The sequence below is a fragment of the Monodelphis domestica genome, chromosome 4, assembly GCF_027887165.1.
Source record: "Monodelphis domestica isolate mMonDom1 chromosome 4, mMonDom1.pri, whole genome shotgun sequence".
Classification (NCBI taxonomy): domain Eukaryota; kingdom Metazoa; phylum Chordata; class Mammalia; order Didelphimorphia; family Didelphidae; genus Monodelphis; species Monodelphis domestica.
Genome location: NC_077230.1, coordinates 227,328,397 through 227,348,086, shown reverse-complemented (window position 1 = coordinate 227,348,086; position 19,690 = coordinate 227,328,397). Strand labels below are relative to the sequence as shown.

Here is a 19,690-nt window from a genome sequence, read left to right as displayed (position 1 = left end):
TTGTACAAGTCTTTTTGCTTATTATCTCTTCGGGGTACAAACCCAGCAGTGCTATGGCTGGATCAAAGGACAGACAGTCTTTTAGCGCCCTTTGAGCATAGTTCCAAATTGCCCTCCAGAATGGTTGGATCAATTTACAACTCCACCAGCAATGAATTAATGTCCCTACTTTGCCACACCCCCTCCAACATTCATTACTTTTCTTTGCTGTCATGTTAGCCAATCTGCTAGGTGTGAGGTGATATCTCAGAGTTGTTTTGATTTTCATCTCTCTGATTATCAGAGATTTAGAGCACTTTTTCATGTACTTATTACTAGTTTTGGTTTCTTTGGCTGAAAACTGCCTGTTCATGTCCCTTGCCCATTTATCAATTGGAGAATGGCTTGATTTTTGGTACAATTGATTTAGCTCTTTATAAATTTGAGTAATTAGACCTTTGTCAGAGGTTTTTGTTATGAAGATTGTTTCCCAATTTGTTGTTTCCCTTCTCATTTTGGTTACATTGGTGGTTTTGTTTGTACAAAAACTTTTTAATTTGATGTAATCAAAATTATTTATTTTACATTTTGTGACTCTTTCTATGTCTTGCTTGGTTTTAAAGTCTTTCCCTTCCCAAAGGTCTGACATGTATACTATTCTGTGTTCATCTAATTTACTTATAGTTTCCTTCTTTTATGTTCAAGTCATTCACCAATTCTGAGTTTATCTTGGTGTAGGGTGTGAGGTGTTGATCCAAACCTAGTCTCTCCCACACTGTCTTCCAGTTTTCCCAGCAGTTTTTGTCAAATAGTTGGGTTTTGTCCCAAAAGCTGGGGTCTTTAGGTTTATCATATACTGTCTTGCAGAGGTCACTTACCACAAGTCTATTCCACTGATCCTCCTTTCTGTCTCTTAGCCAGTACCAAATTGTTTTAATGACCACTGCTTTGTAATATAGGTTGAGATCTGGGACGGCAAGGCCACCTTCCTTTGTATTTTTTTTTCATTATTTCCCTGGATATTCTTGATCCTCTTTTCTTCCAAATGAACTTTGTTATGGTGTTTTCTAAATCAGTAAAAAAATTTTTTGGAAGTTCAATAGGTATAGCACTAAATAGATAAATAAGTTTGGGTAGGATGGTCATTTTTATTATATTGGCTTGTCCTACCCATGAGCAGTTAATGTTTTTCCAATTGCTCGTCTAGTTTTAGTTGTGTGGAGAGTGTTTTGTAGTTGTGTTCTTATAGTTCCTGTGTTTGTCTCGGAGGTAGATTCCTAATTATTTTATTTTGTCTAAGGTGATTTTGAATGGGATTTCTCTTTCTAGTTTTTGCTGCTGAGCTGTGTTGGAGATATATAGAAGTGCTGATGACTTATGCAGATTTATTTTGTATCCTGCAACTTTGCTAAAGTTGTTGATTATTTTGACTTGCTTTTTGGTTGATTCTCTAGGATTCTTTAAGTAGACCATCATATCATCCTCAAAGAGCGATACCTTGGTCTCCTCCTTGCCAATTTTAATGCTTTCAATTTCTTTTTCTTCTCTAATTGCTACTGCTAGTGTTTCTAGTACAATGTTAAATAATAGTGATGATAAGGGGCATCCTTGTTTCACTCCTGATCTTATTGGGAATGCATCTAGTTTATCCCCATTGCAGATGATGTTAGCTGATGGTTTTAGATATATACTGTTTACTATTTTTAGGAAAGACCCTTCTATTCCTATGCTTTCTAGTGTTTTTAATGGTTTTCCTTCCTTTTAATGGAGAAGGTTGAATGGTTTGTCTCACTGGAAAGATGTAATCACCAATGAAACAGTTGAGTGGGTCAAGTGGTGAGGGAAAATATAGAGGCTGAGGCATGATCTGTTGGTGGAGAGAAGATGGCATAATTCTCCCTCCCTACGGTTACCTGAAACAAGAGCTTGCGGCACCCTCTAGAGAGACAGAAAGTCTTGTCTTTCTTCACAAGGGATATTTTAACAGCTATTCCTTGAGCACTAAAGTGGGCACAAGCTGAAGAGAAAGATGTCTGCTTTGCCAGTGTATCTTATCACTAATCCTAAATCAGTTCTGGGAAGGATAGGAGAGAGAAGCAGGAGGACTGGGCTCAAGGTATTGTTTGAGTCCTTTTAGCTCCTTCTCAGGAATAGATCTTGATGTCTGGTAGAAGAAGCAGTGGAATGGGTTATCTTGGAGAGACTATAGCTTCAGCAAAGGCAGGAAGTCTAGGTCTTCTAGTGGTCTTGGGGAATCCCTCAGAAGTGAACTTTTCAGCTCACCCTCCTGAATCAGAAGCCCTGGGACTCCCTAGAATCTTCCTCAGCCAGCAGTTCTCTTCCACAATCCTTTTCTGTCCAAACTGTCAACTCAAGTGTCTGACTGTCAAAATATAGGATTCCAACAAAGGTCCCCTTGCCATCCGTACTGTTGCTAAACTTTTTCTGTGCCATTTTGGCCTTCACATGTTATATGCAGCTCCTGCAAAACTTTTTCTGGTGAAACTACAAGAAGGAAAGTCATGATGTGGAGAGGATGATTATACTTTATCTTTTGTCCTAGCAGTACTAATGGATATCAAAATTGTATTATGTTTTCCCAGTGTCGCTGGGGCTTGTTTCCATTAGATTGATGAATTAAAATATTTTATTTGATGGAGTGAGGGGAAAAGATGCATATTCAAGAGCTACCTTTTTCTAGTCTCTGCTCAGATCAACCACTTTTACAGACAGATATTTCAATTTGGGTGAGAGGCAGAATGGAGTGATAGAGGGCTGGCCTTAGAGCAAGGAAGTCTTGGATTCAGGTCCTGCCTCTGATGTATCCTGGTTGTAAAGACACTGGGCAAGCCACTAAACTTTACATTTTAGTCAACTCTAAGAATATATGTTGCAGAAAAGGTGCTTCCCTGTGTTGACTTGAAAAAAACACAGAACTATTAAATAATCAGAAAGTCACTCTTTAATCAAGGAAAAGGGGTTCAGTGTGATAGTAGGCCTCTACACAGAACTGCGCACCACATGCCTATGCAGAGTCCGAGGATTGAACTCTGGTTGCTCTGGACCTGACCCCTGGGAAAGCCCACCACACTAGATTGGACAATTCCAAAGGACAAAAGAATTTGGGGAACCTGTATACCATTTGGGGGAAATCCAGCTACAAAGAAAATGGGGGTCTTCAAACTATACTGACAACATACAATCAAGCCTGGGAAAAGAATCATTTCTAGGGGAGAGGGTCTAAGGGAAGGGGCTGCTTACAATGGATACTATAGGATGGTCCCTGCCCTGGTGTGGATCTTCTTGGGAAAGGGTCTCTGATACTGATGGGGGAGACTACCAAAAACAAGGAGGGTCCTTAGCATATGCTTACTTAGTCCCACCCAACTAGGATTGTCATTCATCTGAGGGTCCATTATTCAGTCTGAAACTGCTAGCCTGAGATTCCCTTCAGGGTGGATTCTCACAGGAACAGGGAACCAGTACAAGCTTTGGGTCTTCAACTTAGAAGCTAGTCCTAAAATTTGGGGTTGATCAGATCTTTCTATGCTACAAGTTTGGGGTTTCTAGATTCCATGTTGACACCTGCATTGGTAGAGTTTCTACATTTGAAAAGTCTCCTAGGCTAATGAAATCACAAGTCTAGTCATTGGCCTCAGAGTGAAAAATGGAGCTGACTCTGACCTTCTCCTATTTGGGCTGAGATATCTCATCTGATTAGCCCTTGCTGGGGAAACAGGAGCTGAGGTTGAGGCTTCCTTATCAGGGAAATAGTAGCCCCATACTATTCTCAATTTGAAACTGCAATTAGTCTAGGCCAGGGAAGTGAAAGGTAATGGAAGGAGAAGAGATGAAGTAAGCAAGATTTAGAAGGTGATGCCTGGAAACTGAGATAAGTGTTTATCTATGCCTCTCAGGGCCTCTATTCTTCATCAAGGTGTCCAGGCCTTATCAGTAAAGAACAGAGTGTATGTTTTGTCTACAGCTGGGAAGAACACCACCTGGAGTAGCTGTGGCAGCTGCCTTTGTGCCCTCTTGGGTGTTCAGTGAGGCTCTGAGGGAAGCAGGGAGGATGCTCTCAGGAGATGGCCTCCCCTTGGAAGCAGACTCCCTCCCTCCCTCTGGAAAGTACCAGGCACTTGAGGATAGCGCCTTCTCCTTCACGCCTGTCATTGTGCATTCAGGCTCAGCCTCCCACTCCCATCTCCGTTACAGAGAAGAAATGGAGCCCCAAATCAAAGCTGCCAAAGTGTCTACACCAGCTCTCTCCTCCGCAGCCCCACCCACCACTTTCCAGGCCCTTCCCCACAGTGTGCTGTTCATCACAGGGTGCTTCTGGTTTGTTGTATCATTCTAGATCCTAGCTCAGGGGTCCCCAAACTGCACCCAGGGGCCACATGTGCCCCCCCAAGGCTATTCATCCAGCCCCCACTGCACTTCAAGAAGGGGCACCTTTTTCATTGGTGGTCAGTGTGAGGAGCACTGTATGTGCTCGCATACAGTACTACTTCCGGTGACATAATCCTTTGCGTGGCTCCTTGTTCTGAGAGTAACTGAAGGAGAATGAGGCAGCGTGCAAAGGATTATGGGGCTGCACAATAGAAGATGTCAGCATGGTGAGCTCTGATCTGGGGGAGGTGATTCCGCACTGTGTATACTGCTGCCGGGTATAGTGGTGGTGGTGATGGGCCTGTGCAAGGTGTGACAGGCCCATCACAGCCAGTGCTGCAGCCTCCACCATCCCAGACAGCAGTGTACACACTTGTTCATAGTTTTTTAATAGTTCGACCCCTCAACAGTCTGAGGGACAGTGAACTGGCCCCCTGTGTAAAAAGTTTGGGGACCCCTGTCCTAGCTGCTCATTACAGAGAGTCATTTGACATCTAAGAAGAGCCAGCCTCCTCTAGGAATGGTGTCCTAGGAACAAAGGGTCTTGGAGCTCCAGGCCTCTAGTACTTAGCTCTCAATTTGCTCATTTGTAGCTTATGCACTTAACTGTACTCTCTAGACTTCACTTTTTTTTAATCTATAAAATGGGGGAATGAGTTGGATTATCAGTCAATCAACGAGCATTTATTAGGTACTGAACTAAGAACTTGGCATACAAAAAAAAAAAGAAACAATTTGTATACTCTGCTACCTTACAAGTTTAATTGGGAGACAAGTACAAATAGAAATGCCACACATAATAAATAAAGCGAGAATAAAAATTCAGATTAATTAGAGGAGGGGCACTAGCATTTGATGAGGAATCAGAAATCAGTAGATGCAAAAAGTGGCACTCCATAGGCATGCTGAAGGAAAAGTCTATGGAGTGAAGAGAAAGTAAACTCAGGAGGAGGGGTGGAGTGGGAGAGTGGGGGGTGTGTCCAGTGCAAAAGTTCTGGAGAAAGGAAAGGAAGTCCTATGTTGAGGGCAGATGAGGGCAGGTTGGATGAATTGAACAGTATCAGGAGGGAAGTAATGTTCAGGAAGTCTGGAAGGATAAGTTGGGGGCAGGTTGTGAAGAGCTTTAAAACTTTAACTAGAGAAGTTTATATTTATCTTAGAGGTAATAGAATAGATTGAATAGAATAAGATCTGGTTCAAGGAAAAAAATACTACTTTGGCAGCTATAGAGAGGAGGAGTAAGGCAGAGCTAAGATGGTGGTACAGTAGCAGAAACCTTCTGAATCTCCTTCCAACTGATCATTACAAAGTGTCTCAAAAGGATAGAATCAAAATCGGACTAATAAAGGGGCCCTCCCACTGGAAGCAGCCTTAAGGTAGGTAGTGTTTGGGGATTCCCTTGCTATAAGGGGGCAAAAAAACACTTATCAAAGATGATCACCCCTTCCCCACACCACCTACTGCACCAGAGGACTATGGCTATCTAATTTTTCCTGGGCTGGCAGAAAGCACCAAAGACTTGCCCCTGAGGGCAGTGCAAGGGCTTGGCAGCAAGACTTGAGACTCTGGGCAGCAGAGGTTCTAGCTTGGGCAGAATTGAGGCTGGCCACAGCCAAGGCCTCAGGGGCTGGAAAGGTAGCCTCAGGGCAAACCACTTTAAAGCACTCTATACAAAGAAGAGCACAGATTTACCTTCCCTCAATTCAAGCTTTGACTGGGAAGGGAAGATACTATCTAGGCAAAGAGACAGAAGCTAAGAAAGCAGTGGCTACCAATATACAGGAACCCCAATCCACTAATGGCAAAAGAAATAAACAGCAGCAAAAAAACCCCAAAACTCTTAACCCTGGAGAATTTCTATGGTGAAAAAGAGCAAACTATAGAAGGAAAAGCAGAGTGATAAACAAGCGAACACATCTGAACTTCCCATCTCTCCCCACCAAAGGGAAACTGGTCACAAGCTTGTTAGGAACAAAAATGGGAAGAAAAGTGGGGAAAAGAAATGAAAGTAATACAAAAAGAAAATAACAGCTTAAAAGACAAAATTGCCTATATGTAATAAGAGTAACAGAAATCAAATGAAGTAATAAATAAATTGGAGACCAGAATTGACCTGCTGAAAGCCATGAAGAGCAGGATAGACCAAACCGAAAAGGAAAATCAAAAGATCATAGCTGAAAATCAATCTTTAAAGACTAGAGTTGGGCAAATAGAAGCTAATAATCTCACAGGACAACAAGAATTAATAAAACAAAATCGAAAGAATGAAAAAAAGAAATATGAAATATCTCATTGTATAGAGGAGGAGTGAGAAAACTATTGCCCAAGAGCCAAAGCTAGCCTACCTGTTTTTGTACAGCCCATGAGCTAAGAATGGTAATTACATTTTTAATCAAATGCAACCAAACTTTATTTTAACATGTAACTATCATTCTTAGCTCACAGACTATACAAAAACAGGTCCTGGATTTGACCTGCATGCTGTATATCACTCGCTTTCAAACCTGAGAGACTGGAAGGATGCTGATGTCTGATAAAAACAGGGAAATTTGCAAAGAGGGGAGAGTTGAGGAGGAAAGAAAATTAGGTCAGTTTAGACATGTTGAATTTAAGATGTGTCTGGCATAAGTTTGAATTATCCCATAAGTAATTGGTATTATGGGACTGGTACTCATATGAAAGAATGAGACATAACATGTAGGCCTAGAATAATAGGCATGGAGATAGTAATTAAACCTGTGGAACCCAGTTGAGGTTGAGTAAGAGTGTAAAGAGAGATGAGGTTTCTGGACAGAGCCTTGCAGGTCATCCACAGTTGAGGCTCTGATGTGGATGATGAGCCAGCAGAGGAGATTGATAAATTCTCCTACAAGCATCAGGAGAAGCATGAGAAAAGAGATACAGAAACCCACAAAGGAGAGAGTATCCAGGAAAAGAGGGTAGCCACCTTGTCAAATGGAGCACACTGATCAAGAAGGATAAGGACTGAACACAGTCTATTGGATCAACTTTTGAGAGATGGTCAGTAACTCTAGAGAGAGCAATTTTTGTGGAGCGATGAAATTGAAAGCCAGATTCCAGAGGACTTAAGTGAGGACTAATTTAAGGACTAAGTGAGAGGTAAGGAAGTAGAGGTGATAAGTTTTGTCATCTCTCTTCGGAGTTTGGCTGAAAAAATTAGAATGATATAGTGAGGGAATCATAGATTCTAGTTAAGGTTAAGGTTTTTCAAGGGGCTTGGACACCTTTGAAGGCAGTAAGGGAGGAATGTATAGAGAAGGAGAAGAAGTATGTTTGAGTTACAACCTGCTGGAGAAAATAGAAATCCAAAGGCTCAAGGGCACATATTGAGGGTTTGATCTTTGCAAGGATAAGGGCCAAATCATTATTATAGACTGGGACAAAAGAGAGCAGGGGCAAATATCAAGAAGTTTTGAGATGAAGAAAAGAGGGAACTTGTGTTTAATAACGTTAATTTTGTCAATAAAGAGACATGGTCTTGAAAGAGTAGGCAAAAGGGGAGCTATGGGAGTCTTAAAGAGATGAGAAAAAACACGGAATAACTTCTGTGATGAATGAGATAATGAAAAGGGATGAATAAAAGGATTGCCTTGTTTCAGGAAAGACTCAATTTTAGTTGGATGACACAGATTTATAGTGTACCCAGTCAACACTGTTTTGCAGTTTCATCTATCTCCATTCATCAACACATTAGTACTACCAGAGAAAGCAGATGGTGAGAGTAATCCAGGCCTGTGGTTTGGCAAATTATGAGTGTTAATAAAACAGTGGGGTAAGGGTTTCTAAAGTAGGAAATGGAGTGGAATTGGTAAATTATAGGCTAAAGATTAGGAAGAGAAGAAAGTGAGATGAGTAAAGTGAAGGACTGAGAAAATATGAGAGTTTAGAGATGTCAGAGTTTTTGATCAAGGAAATGGAATATTTGTGGGTAATGTGACACCCATGATATAACAATCTTTGTGTGTTGTTGAAGTGGATGAAGAACTTAGGTCATGGGAAATTTGAAGAAACATCTGCCAGAATACTGAACAGAAGTTGGGAAGGGAGGAAGATAATGAGTCAGTTGATGAGCCTCTTAAGCAAGAAGGAAGACTCATTGGGAGCTGATGCACAATGTCACCATGACTTGAAAAAAAAAGTAGAAATTGAGAAAAAATTGCAGAGCAATAACAGTAAAAGGGAGGTAAAGGGAGCAAAGAATATTCCAACACTCCATCCAGGATCAGTGGGTCAGGGCATATAAATCAGTGCCAGAAGTGAATGGCCTGGGATGCAGGGAAGGGAAGCCATGTCTCACAAGTAAATTAAAGGAATGGAGGAGAAGGGGGTCCCTGATCAAGTGGTTTGCTCTCTACAAAAAATAAATAGAATTAAAGGACTGAGTGGGTTTGGATGAGAACAGGGGTAGGGTAGAGTTGAAGAGGATGAGAGGTACTACATAGCTTGTGATTGAATACTCAAAGAAAGGGAGAGAAAGAGGTGGTGAGAGCCTTTGGGGTAGCAGTGGGTAGCAGAAGAATTGTAAGGTTCGCCATTTTGAAGGAGTGTCATTGCATGGCAAGGGCCGGGGTGGAGAGCCTGGGGTGCCCTCTATGCCCCTCCTTCAGGGTCAGTTGAGTGGGGATGGGCAAGGTTGACAAGGTTGCACCCCACCACCCCATCTAACTCCTATCTCTGTCTTCTTTCCTGTTAGCTACCACTATTTGTGATCTGGACACCCAGTTCCGCTGCCAGGAGTCTGGGACTTGCATTCCATTATCCTACAAATGTGACCTTGAGGATGATTGTGGAGACAATAGTGATGAAAGTCACTGTGGTAAGGGAAAAAGGGAGGACTGGCTTCTGAAGATCCTGCTGACACAGACCATATATTCCCACTTGTAATAAAGAATATCTTGGGGTTGTTGAGTGGATAGAGAGGGCTTCCAGCATCTGGTCCAAGATCTACTCTGTTCCAATTAGATAACCCATTCCTGTGCTCAGAATTAAAACCACTTCATTACCTTCTCAACTTAAAGTTCATTGAAGAATTTCCCCTCCCTTTTACCTAGATGTAAGTCCCATGGAAACATCATATCCAAAGTGATATGAATAATACTTCTCTAGAAGTTGGAAGGCATGAGTCCTAGAACTTGTTGTGCCACAAATGTATCCTTTGACCTTGAAAAAAGCCTTTTGGCTCCAGTTTTCCTATCTGTACAGTAGAGGAAATAGTGTCTGACTTTCCTGCCTTTCATGGGCTTTGTGGGGATGAAATAAAACAGTAGATATGAAAGGGAAAAAAGATTATATGAAAGCAAGCTACCACTATTTGTGACAAATGAAATACTTAATAGGCCAGTAGAAATCTGAATGTCAAGATATAAATAAAACTAGGGTATGGAATGGTCATAGAAACTAAGTTAGAGAAACTATTGACAATAGAGACTATTCTAGCCAGATATTCCTTTCCATCTATATGTAGATTTGTTTGTTTTTCTTCAAATCTGAATAGACTTTACTTGGAAGATACAATTATTTTATATTTAATGGAGCCTAATGTACTTGGGTCCTTCTCTGTGAGAGCTGGTTGTTTCAAGAGGATGTTATTTATAACACAGATATTATATACCTGGCCATAGAGTAGAGTCAGGATTCATCCAAAGGAGCCAGTTTGCCTTAAAGAATAATTGATAAGAGCATGAGTTGAGGTTAGTTATTGGGAAAAGTCATTGCTAGAACTGTATCAGTTAGATTGCTTATCCTTCCAAGGAGGAAGATAGATTAAGATTATACTTGTATATATGAAAGTCCAAAACATGTTCTGGTATCTTCAGAGAACACAGACCCATACATAGTTCAGAGAAAGGAGAATGAAGGTCTACTAATAAAGATCTGTCAGTGAACCAGGTGTTTCTCAAACTGAACGTTCATTTCCCAGAAGTGTTTCCATGGCCATTTTAATTGAGTATCTTAAATTCTGTCTGAAGATATAAAAAAGGGAGTTGGGGGGGTTGTTTTTTGCTTTTTGCTTTTTTTTGAAATTACATTCACAACTTATAAAGAATTCAAAAACCTAGTTCATAAACAAATTTTCATTGAATACCTACTATGTATAGGCAGGGCCATCACAACAGGCTTACTGTCTGTAGGGAATCCTTCCATTTGAGTTTTGACATGACCTCCTTTGTGGCACTGGTCAATACCTGTAAGCATAAAACACGCATTTTATGCCTCACTCATCATTGCCCAGATTATTAAAACATGTTGTCACTGTAGTTATATAGATCATGAACTCTTATTCTATTATATATATGTTTTTGGAGATCAGCCCTGAGTTTTTCTCTACCGAGTCTTTTTTTTTTGTTGGTAATCAATAAATAATAAATGGTTCCCTGGAGAATCAAGCTTTTGTTTGTATATTTAGGTCCAAACTTCTATTTTTAGGGTCACTTGAATCACTAACTCAGCCAATATTCCTTATGTTCTTCCTTCTTCCCCTTTAGTTAGTTATGTGATTCTGAAAATGTGGTCTGTTCTGGAAAAACATCTACAAAGGCCTGTCAAGGCTTTTGTGTCAAGCCCCAGAATATTACAGGGCTTCCTAATTGAAATGTATAGTCTCTCCAAAAAGATCTCCAATAGAATATAATCTTCTTGAAGGTAGGGACTCTTTCATTTATCTTTGTAGCCTAGTGCTTACCATGTAGTAGGTACTTGATTTCTGCTTCTTGTTTTATTGATTGATCCAAACTATATATGCTTGGGGGGGGGGGACAATTCATATATGCATGTTGCTCAGACTGGAACATGAAGCCCTTGATGAGCAGCCCATTAAGTTATTCCATCAGTTTAAGTATCTTGAACAGACAGTGCAGATGGATGCCCTCCCCCTTCTTCCTTCCTCACTCCTGACACAATGTCATCCTGCTATTTGGTAACACAGGTCCCAAATCTATCAGACCTTTTTAATAGTGGGTAATAAATGGGGGAGTACATTGCCCCAAAGCAGTGATATGGACAATACATAGAAATAACTTTAAGACAAATTTGTATAAACCCATGGAAAATAGATCTTGTAATGGGTTAAGGAATTAGAAATATTTTTGCTCATTATTGAAACCATTATGAAGGAGAACTGTGCTCTTATGGAACTTCTGTCAGAGACAAAAGGTTTAGTAGCAGGGTTCATTGGTTTGACCCAATCTGGGATTGCTTTTGCTCTCTTATCATTGGCCTATGGTTTCCCCTTTAGAAGCTCACCAGTGTCGAAGTGATGAATTCAGCTGTGCCTCTGGAATGTGCATTCGCTCCTCCTGGGTGTGTGATGGGGACAATGACTGCAGGGACTGGTCTGATGAAGCCAATTGTACAGGTGAGTGGCCTTTATGTCAGTGGTTCAAAAGATTCAAACCTGCTTCCCTTCAAATAAAAACAAAACAGAGAGATGTGGCTGTGTATTCCAAATGTGATCCAATGTGAAATTTAAAATTCATACTGTAAGAGATTTCTGCTGACTCAGGCAGAATTAAATGACTATTTTTATCACCAATTATTAGATGCTACCATCAGCTATCATTGTAATGCATGTGGACTACCAGTTTGTGTAGTAGAGCAACTTTAAAATCTAATTTTTCTACATCTCCTAACATACCCGAAGCCATGTCATCCTGTCCAGCCCCAGGGGACTCAAATAATCCCAACTAATTTCAATTTAACATCATCCCCACACACATGAAATGCACCCAAAACTGATATAAAATTTTGGCTTTTTTATTATTCATTATTTTGGATTTATCTCCTTTTGGACAAGGACCTTATCTCATGCTTCTTTGTATGTTCCCCATAGTGGCCAGAGCAGCAAATGTCTGATTGCTCCTGCTTCCATCCATTAATGTAGTCAGTTTAGTGTTGAAATTTTTGACCTAGAGGAGTCAGTGGAGTTTCCTAAAGTGTCTGACCAAGAGGATCTGGCAGAATACTAGTAGCCTTCTTTTTGTGGTGGTGGTGGTTGTTTTGCTTAACTGTCAACAAGTTGCACATCTTGGTGGAATTGCCAGAGTGTTTTGCCATTCAAAGTCAGGGTTGGCATGCCAGGACCTGCAGTATGGAAACTTGTGTGTGCTCACAGCAGGGTGAAGAAAACAAGGCACATGACAAAACCATTGTTAAGCCTGAAAGGCATGACCATCAATAGGAAACCCCTGTTTGGATGTGTGACAAGTTTATAAATTAGTGGGAAGTACTTAGACGTTTCTGTTTGCAAATTGCAGGATGATTGAATATCTTGTTAACATAACCGTATGGCTCAGACTTGCACTTCAGCAGCACACACATACCTGGGCTTAGAAATGAATAAATGACTTCATTTCTCAGGGCAGAGTTTGCCATCCCTCTCCACCATCCTTTCCTTTTTCTTTTCCCTGACAGTGCTGATAGAGGGAGATTTATAGCCCTCGCCTCTCTGAACTGAAGTCTTTTTCCAGGAGCTGCCCTACCAAACTTTTCTAAGAGGATTCTCTCTCTCCCCACCTTCCCAAAATAGTCTGAGGTCAGATGGGAGCTCATTAACGTGTGCATGACTTTCCATTTCCTACAAGAAGTTAAACTGTGACAAAATAGCCAAACAAAATAGGTCAGGACAGCCTGACCTTCAGTTAGCCTCAGCCCTTGTGCACTTTTAAACAATCGACCTTATGGAGGAAATGAGACCATACTTTCTTTTCATTGTCATAATTTATCTGCAGAGAAGCTAGACCCTGCTCATGTTTGACTAATGGCAAAACCTCATTTGATGTTAATCAGCTGCTTTGGCTGGGTTTTGTGAGGCAGGAAAAATTTGTCCAAGGTCAGAGAGCAATTCATTAAATAATGGACTATATTAACCACTCTAGTGCTTCCATTCTCTGAATTTTATCTTGACCACTCTGGCAACAATGATGGAGCCTTCAGAAGGAGCTCTGGACTAGAAATTTGGAAACCCATAATATGGTTTGAGGTTGTCCCCTAACTAGCTGTGCAATGTCAGGAAAATCATTATACCTCTCATGGCCTCAGTTACTTTATCCATAAAATCAAGGAATTCATTGAATTAGGTGATATCCCAGGCCTTTCCAGTTCTGCCATTCTCTTACTCCGTTATTCATTTCTTACCCCCCTACCCCAACCCAGGGGAGCTTTTTTAATCTTTCTGTACAAACTGACTCTTTCTACCTTGTCCTACCAGATACCTTTAACCCAATTTAAACTCAACCCTGGCCTCCTCTGGAGTATCATTAAAAATGCAGTAAAAAATAAGGAAAAAAGTATGAATGGAGAGAAAGTCTCTACAATAGGGGATTCTAATCCCATCTTTGCCACCAAATAGCTCATACAGTAGGAAATAAGCATTTTATTAAGCACTTCTTATTTGTTGGACATTGTATTAAGTTCTGGGAATATAAAGAAGGGCAAAAACAGGGCTTTTCCTCAAGGAACCCATATTCTAATGAGTGAGACCACATGCAAATAACTATGTACATACAGTGTGTGTATGTGTGTATATATATATATACACACACACCACACACTCATTTTATCTACATATATGTGTATGTCTATTGTAGGTACATATTTAAACACAAAACATATACATATTTTTAAATTTTATTTTTGGTTTGGACTCTGAATATATTAATTATGTGGTCACCAGGGATTTAATTTCTAAATCCCAAAATGAATTACTAAAGTAAATGGAATTTATGGTAGTTTATTTACAATGGAGGGAAGATATTAAGGAATGAGAGACAGACAGACAGAGACAACTCTGGCTTTCTCTGAGCCAGGTAGAAATTCTAAGGCCCTAATCAAGGAAAAGAGTCTCAAGACAATGGGCTTTTCTCAGAGAAAGGCAGGGTTACTAAGTCAGCCTCTCACTCACCAACAGTGACTGTCTAAAAGGAAAGTAGTCTGAGGTCTCCTTTACGAGCTTTTCCAGGGGTCCAGTTCCACAGCCAAGTCTGAGTGTCTGTCTTCCAGTCTCTCCTCAAGTGTCTGTCTTCCCTCCAGCTCCAAGTGACTGATCCTTCACTCTAAACCTGGGTGACTGACTGTCCAGTCCAACTCCAAGTCAGAGTTCTCCAATCTAACTTGAATGCTCCAATTCCCCTCTTCTGGCCTCTGATCCTCTTTTAAAAGATCTCCCCTAAATTTCACATATACCAATCACAGCAGACGCTCCTCTCCAAGACTGCATACTCTAGTTAACACCTTCTTTGGTTAGCTTATACCTTTTTTGGTTACTTTACACCTTTTTTGGTTTGTTCACCTTTTGTAGTTAGTTAACACCTTTTTGTAGTTAAAATGGGTAGATCTACTTCAAATACTGAGTTACTACCTTTGGGGGATTAAAATCTAAAAATAGACTGGATTACAATCCAATCTTCCCAATAAAGGAAGAGCTAAATACCTTCATGGTTATAATAAGGAGATAGCTAAATCCAATCTTCACAATATAAACTATACACACACACACACACACACACACACACACACACACACACACACACACATATATACATATATAGGGGTAGGGAGTGGGGGGGGGGAGAGACAGAGAAAGAAAAGGTAATCTCAGAGGGAAGTCACTAGCAGTGGGAAGAGTGGGGTGGAATTAGGAAGAGTCTGGGAAAGGTATCTTGTAAAAGATGAGATCTGAGTTGAGCCTTGAAGGAGGCCTAGGAAGGGAAAAGGTGATAAAAGAATTGCCTTTCTCCACTGGGGTTGGGCCTTGTTGAGATTATGTAGCAACAATTTTAGTAAATGTGCTAGGTGGCACAGTGGATAGAGTACCAGGGACTGGAGTAAGGAAGGCCAGAGTTCAAATTTGGCCACTGACACATAGCAACTTTGTTACTTTGGGCAAGTTACTTAACCCTGTTTGCTTTAGTTTCTTCATCTGTAACATGAACTAGAGAAAAAAAAAAAGGCAAACTCTATTACTCTAGAATTTTTACCAGGAAAATTCCAAATGGTGTCTTGAAGAGTCAAAGCGACTGAAAAACAAATGGACAACAACCAAAAAACCTTTCTAGATCTCCAGCCCTTATGATTATAAACCAAAGATGGCAGTAACTAAATCCTCTCACAGACCTGTAGAACTATCATTTGGAAATGCAAGCAGCATTTAGTAAAATGTTATTTATTTGCTAAATACTAAAAACTAAACAAGGAGTAGCTTTGGATTCTTAGTTTAAAACAAAGCAAAGCTCATGTTCATGATGAAAGAGGAGAAAAATGTGATGAGGCATTTGGAAAGGCTATTAGACATGTTAAATTAATAAATTAAAATCATATAAAAGAATCATGGTTCCTGGGGTAATACCTTATGTATCATGACAGATACATTTATCACCCTTCCTGGAGATAAACGCATTTTTAAAAGATACCTAATGGATTGTAAGTGCCAGTGACGGTAACATATTAAATCCTCTAGTGAGTTTATTTGCACATGCACTGGTCTTGTAAGAGATATAGCAAGAAGGTAAGGATGAACTTATACTGTTTAAAGTGATGTTAATTTTAACTTCACAGTGTTAATGACATGTTATTTGGTTGATATGAGAACTAACAACAATCCAACAATAACTATGACAATTGGCAAAGCTGCTGACTATTTTATGAGGTTCCTAAATGATGCAGTGGTTGGAAAGCTAGAATCAGAAAGGTCTGAGTTCAGATTTGGTCTCAGTCTCATACTAACTGTGTGACCCTGGGCACATTATTTAACTTCTGTCTGCCTCGGTTTCCTCAATTGTAAAATGGGAATAATAGCACCTAAACCCCAGGATTGTTGTGAAGGTAAAATGAAATAATATTTGCAAAACACTTTGTAAGCATAAGGTGTTGTATAAATGCTATCTCTTATTCTTATTTTAGTCTTAAGAGAGTTGTCTGAGGCCCATAGATGTTGTAACTTATCACACAGAGAAATAATGGATTTGAACTCAGTTCTTCAAAACTTCATGTCCAAACTCCTTGATCATATGAGTCAATGGAGATATGACTGGGGATGTAGACTCTAAATGATTATCCTAGTGCAAATATAATAATAATATGGAAGTAGGTCTGGATCAATGACGTTAAACCCAGTGGAATTGCGTGCCAGCTACAGGATGGGGTTAGGGGGAGGGTTGGGGAGGGGAGGGAAAGAACATGAGTCTTATCTAATTAAATACAATTTTCAAAAACAAACAGAAACAGAACAAAATGGGAAAAAGGATGGGAAACAAGATGTCATTATTGCTGGTATTATTTTTTATTTGCTAAGATTGAGGTGAGATATGTCTATAATTTCATTCTTTAAGGATCACCTGGTAGTCATCCCCTAATAAAGACTTAGAGAGTTTCCTGGGATACTGAGAGATTAAGTACCTTTCCCAAGGTTGCACAGCTAATATGTATCAGAGGTAGGAAATCTGACTGTAATGCTGCCTCTCTATAACAGTGTTAAATTGAATATACCTAATGAAGTACCAGTGACAATTCACAGTCAAGAGTTGTGCTGTATCACTCAAGTTACCAACATACTTATAGAAAAGATCTTTGGGCATGTGCAAACAAAAATAAATATGACTAATTCAAACGAAGAGGAAACACCTACTTCTGTAAAGCATATGTAGTGAGCAAATGCAGTGTTTGTTTTGTTTGTGAGACACAACAGAGGTTTTTGAGTTTTCCCAACCATGTTGCCAATCAGTCAGGGCAAGATACTTTCACTTAACTTTTATAGATTAGCATTACATGGTGACCCCACTATGATTTTTAAAGCTTTTTGAAAGGTAGTTATTAAAAGGTACTAGTCTAAATAATTAATAATTTTAGCAAAGTTTCAGGATACAAAATAAACCTACATTGATAATCAGCATTTCTATATATTAGCAAATTTCAGAAACAAGAGCTAGAAAGAGAAATTTCATTTAAAATAACCTCGAAGGAGCAGCTGGGTAGCCTGGTGGATTGAGAACCAGGCCCAGAGCAAGAGGTCCTGGGTTAAAATTTGACCACAGACACTTCCCAGCTATGGGACCCAAAGTAAATCACTTAACTTCCATTGCCTATCCTTACTTCTCTTCTGCCTTGGAACCAACACATAGTATTGATTCTAAGGTGGAAGAAAAGGCTTTTAGAAAATAAAATAAAATAAAATAACTTCTAGACATTATAAAATACCTGGTGGGAATCTAAGACAAATAGAGGAATTTTACGAACATAATCACAAAACACTTTTCACACAAATAAAGTCTAAACAATTGGAAAAATATTAATTGCTCATGGGTAGGTAGAGCTAATATAATAAAAATTACTATTCTGTTTAAATTACTTATTCAATGCCATACCAATCATACTATGAAAAAATATTTTATAGAACTTGAAAAAATAATTCATCTGGAAGAACAAAAGATCAAGACTATCAAGGGAATTAATGAAAAAAAGTGGACAGTGACCTAGCAGTACTGGATCTCACACTATATTATAAAGCAGTAATTATCAAAACAATCTGGTGCTGGATAAGAAACAGAATTCTGACTTAATGGAATAAATTAGGGATAAATTGCCTTAGCAAAAAAAGCTGCTGGGAAAGCTAGAAAATGATATGGCAGAAACTAGGTATAGATCAGTATCTCATACCAAGATAAAGTCAAAATGGGTACTTGATTTACTCATAAAGGATAATACCAGAACCAAATTAGGAGAATATAGAATAGTTTACCTGTCAGATCTATGAAGAAGGAAAAAACTTATTACCAAAGGAGATAGAGAATATTATGACATATAAAATGTATAATTTTGTTTATATTAAATTAAAAGGGTTTTGTTCAGACAAAACCAGATTAGAAGGTATACAACAAACTGGTAAAAAAAACTTTTATAGGAGATATCTCTGATAAAGGTCTTATTTCTCAAATATATAGAAAACTAAGTCAAATCTGTAAGAATACAAATCATTCTCCAACTGACATAAAGGATATGAACAAGCAGTTTTCAGGTGAAGAAATCAGCACTATCAGTAGTCATTTGAAAAAAAAATGTTCTAAATCACTCTTGATTACAGAAATGTACATTAAAACAACTCTAAATTTGACAGCAAAGGAAAATGAATGTAAGAAATGTGGCAAAATTGGGATAGTAGTGCATTGTTGGTAGAATTGTGAACTGATCCAACCATTCTGGAGGGCAATTTGGAACTATGCCCAAAAGGCTATAAAACTATGAATATCCTTTGATCCAACAATATCACTACTGAGTCTGTATCCCAAAGAGATAAAAAGGAGGGGAGGAAGGACCTACTTTTACAAAAATATTTGTTCCTTGCTCTTTTTGTGGTGCTAAAGAATTGGAAATTGAGAGGATCTCCATCAATTGAGAAATGGCCAAACAAATAATGGTGGTGGAATACTATTGTGCTGTAAGAAATAATGAGCAAGATGATTTCAGAAAACAGTTGGAAAGACCTACATGAACTGATACACAGTGAAATGAAGAAGACCCAGAAGAGAATATTGTATATAGTAACAACAATATTGTTCGATGATTAAATGTGAAAGATTTAGCTACTCTTAATAATACAGTGGTCCAGGAAAATTCTGAAGGACTTATGACAAAGAATGCTATCCATCTTAAGAGAAAGTTGAAATACAGATCAAAGCATACTGTTTTACACAAGTTCATTTGTGTTTTTATTTTGGGGTTTTGGTTTTACATGAGTATTCTTATGTAAAGAATATAACATACAACAATGACCAATCTGAAAATATATATTGTAGGATAATACATGTATAACCCAGATCAAATTACTGACCATCTCTGGGAGGAGTAAGAGAAGGAGACAGTTTGGATCTTATAATTTCATGAAATAGATGTTGAAAATTACTACATGTAATTGGAAATCTAAAATGTCAAAAGATAATTTTTAAGAGGGGAAAAAAGAATAAATTTTTTTAAAAGGACCAACCCATCCATCAAGCTGTACTCGCTGAGTCTACATACCAGCTTCCCCAGTTTCCCAGGTCCTGCCTGGGGCAGCCCTCCCTCTTTCAGGCCTGAGGACCAGCTAGCGCTCCCTGCAATCTCTAGAGGTTGGCAGGAGAGAAGGAGTGGTCCTGGCAATTCTGTCTCTCTGTTTTGTTTTTAGCCATCTTTCACACCTGTGAGGCCTCCAGCTTCCAGTGCCATAATGGGCACTGTATTCCTCAGAGGTGGGCCTGTGATGGGGATGCTGATTGCCAGGATGGCTCTGATGAGGACCCTATCAACTGTGGTAAGTGCAGATGCCTTTGACCCA

At 39.3% G+C, this 19,690-nt stretch overlaps 1 protein-coding gene across 1 annotated transcript in view; it reads left to right on the top strand.

The window, feature by feature from the left end:
- Positions 1–19,690, top strand: part of SORL1 (sortilin related receptor 1) — a 226,561-nt gene that overhangs the window by 163,986 nt on the left and 42,885 nt on the right. Inside the window, exons 24-26 of the mRNA XM_001370225.4 lie at positions 9,083–9,205; positions 11,624–11,743; positions 19,541–19,666. Of these exons, the coding sequence (XP_001370262.2) occupies positions 9,083–9,205; positions 11,624–11,743; positions 19,541–19,666 (369 nt within the window). The remainder of the gene's footprint in view (positions 1–9,082; positions 9,206–11,623; positions 11,744–19,540; positions 19,667–19,690) is intronic.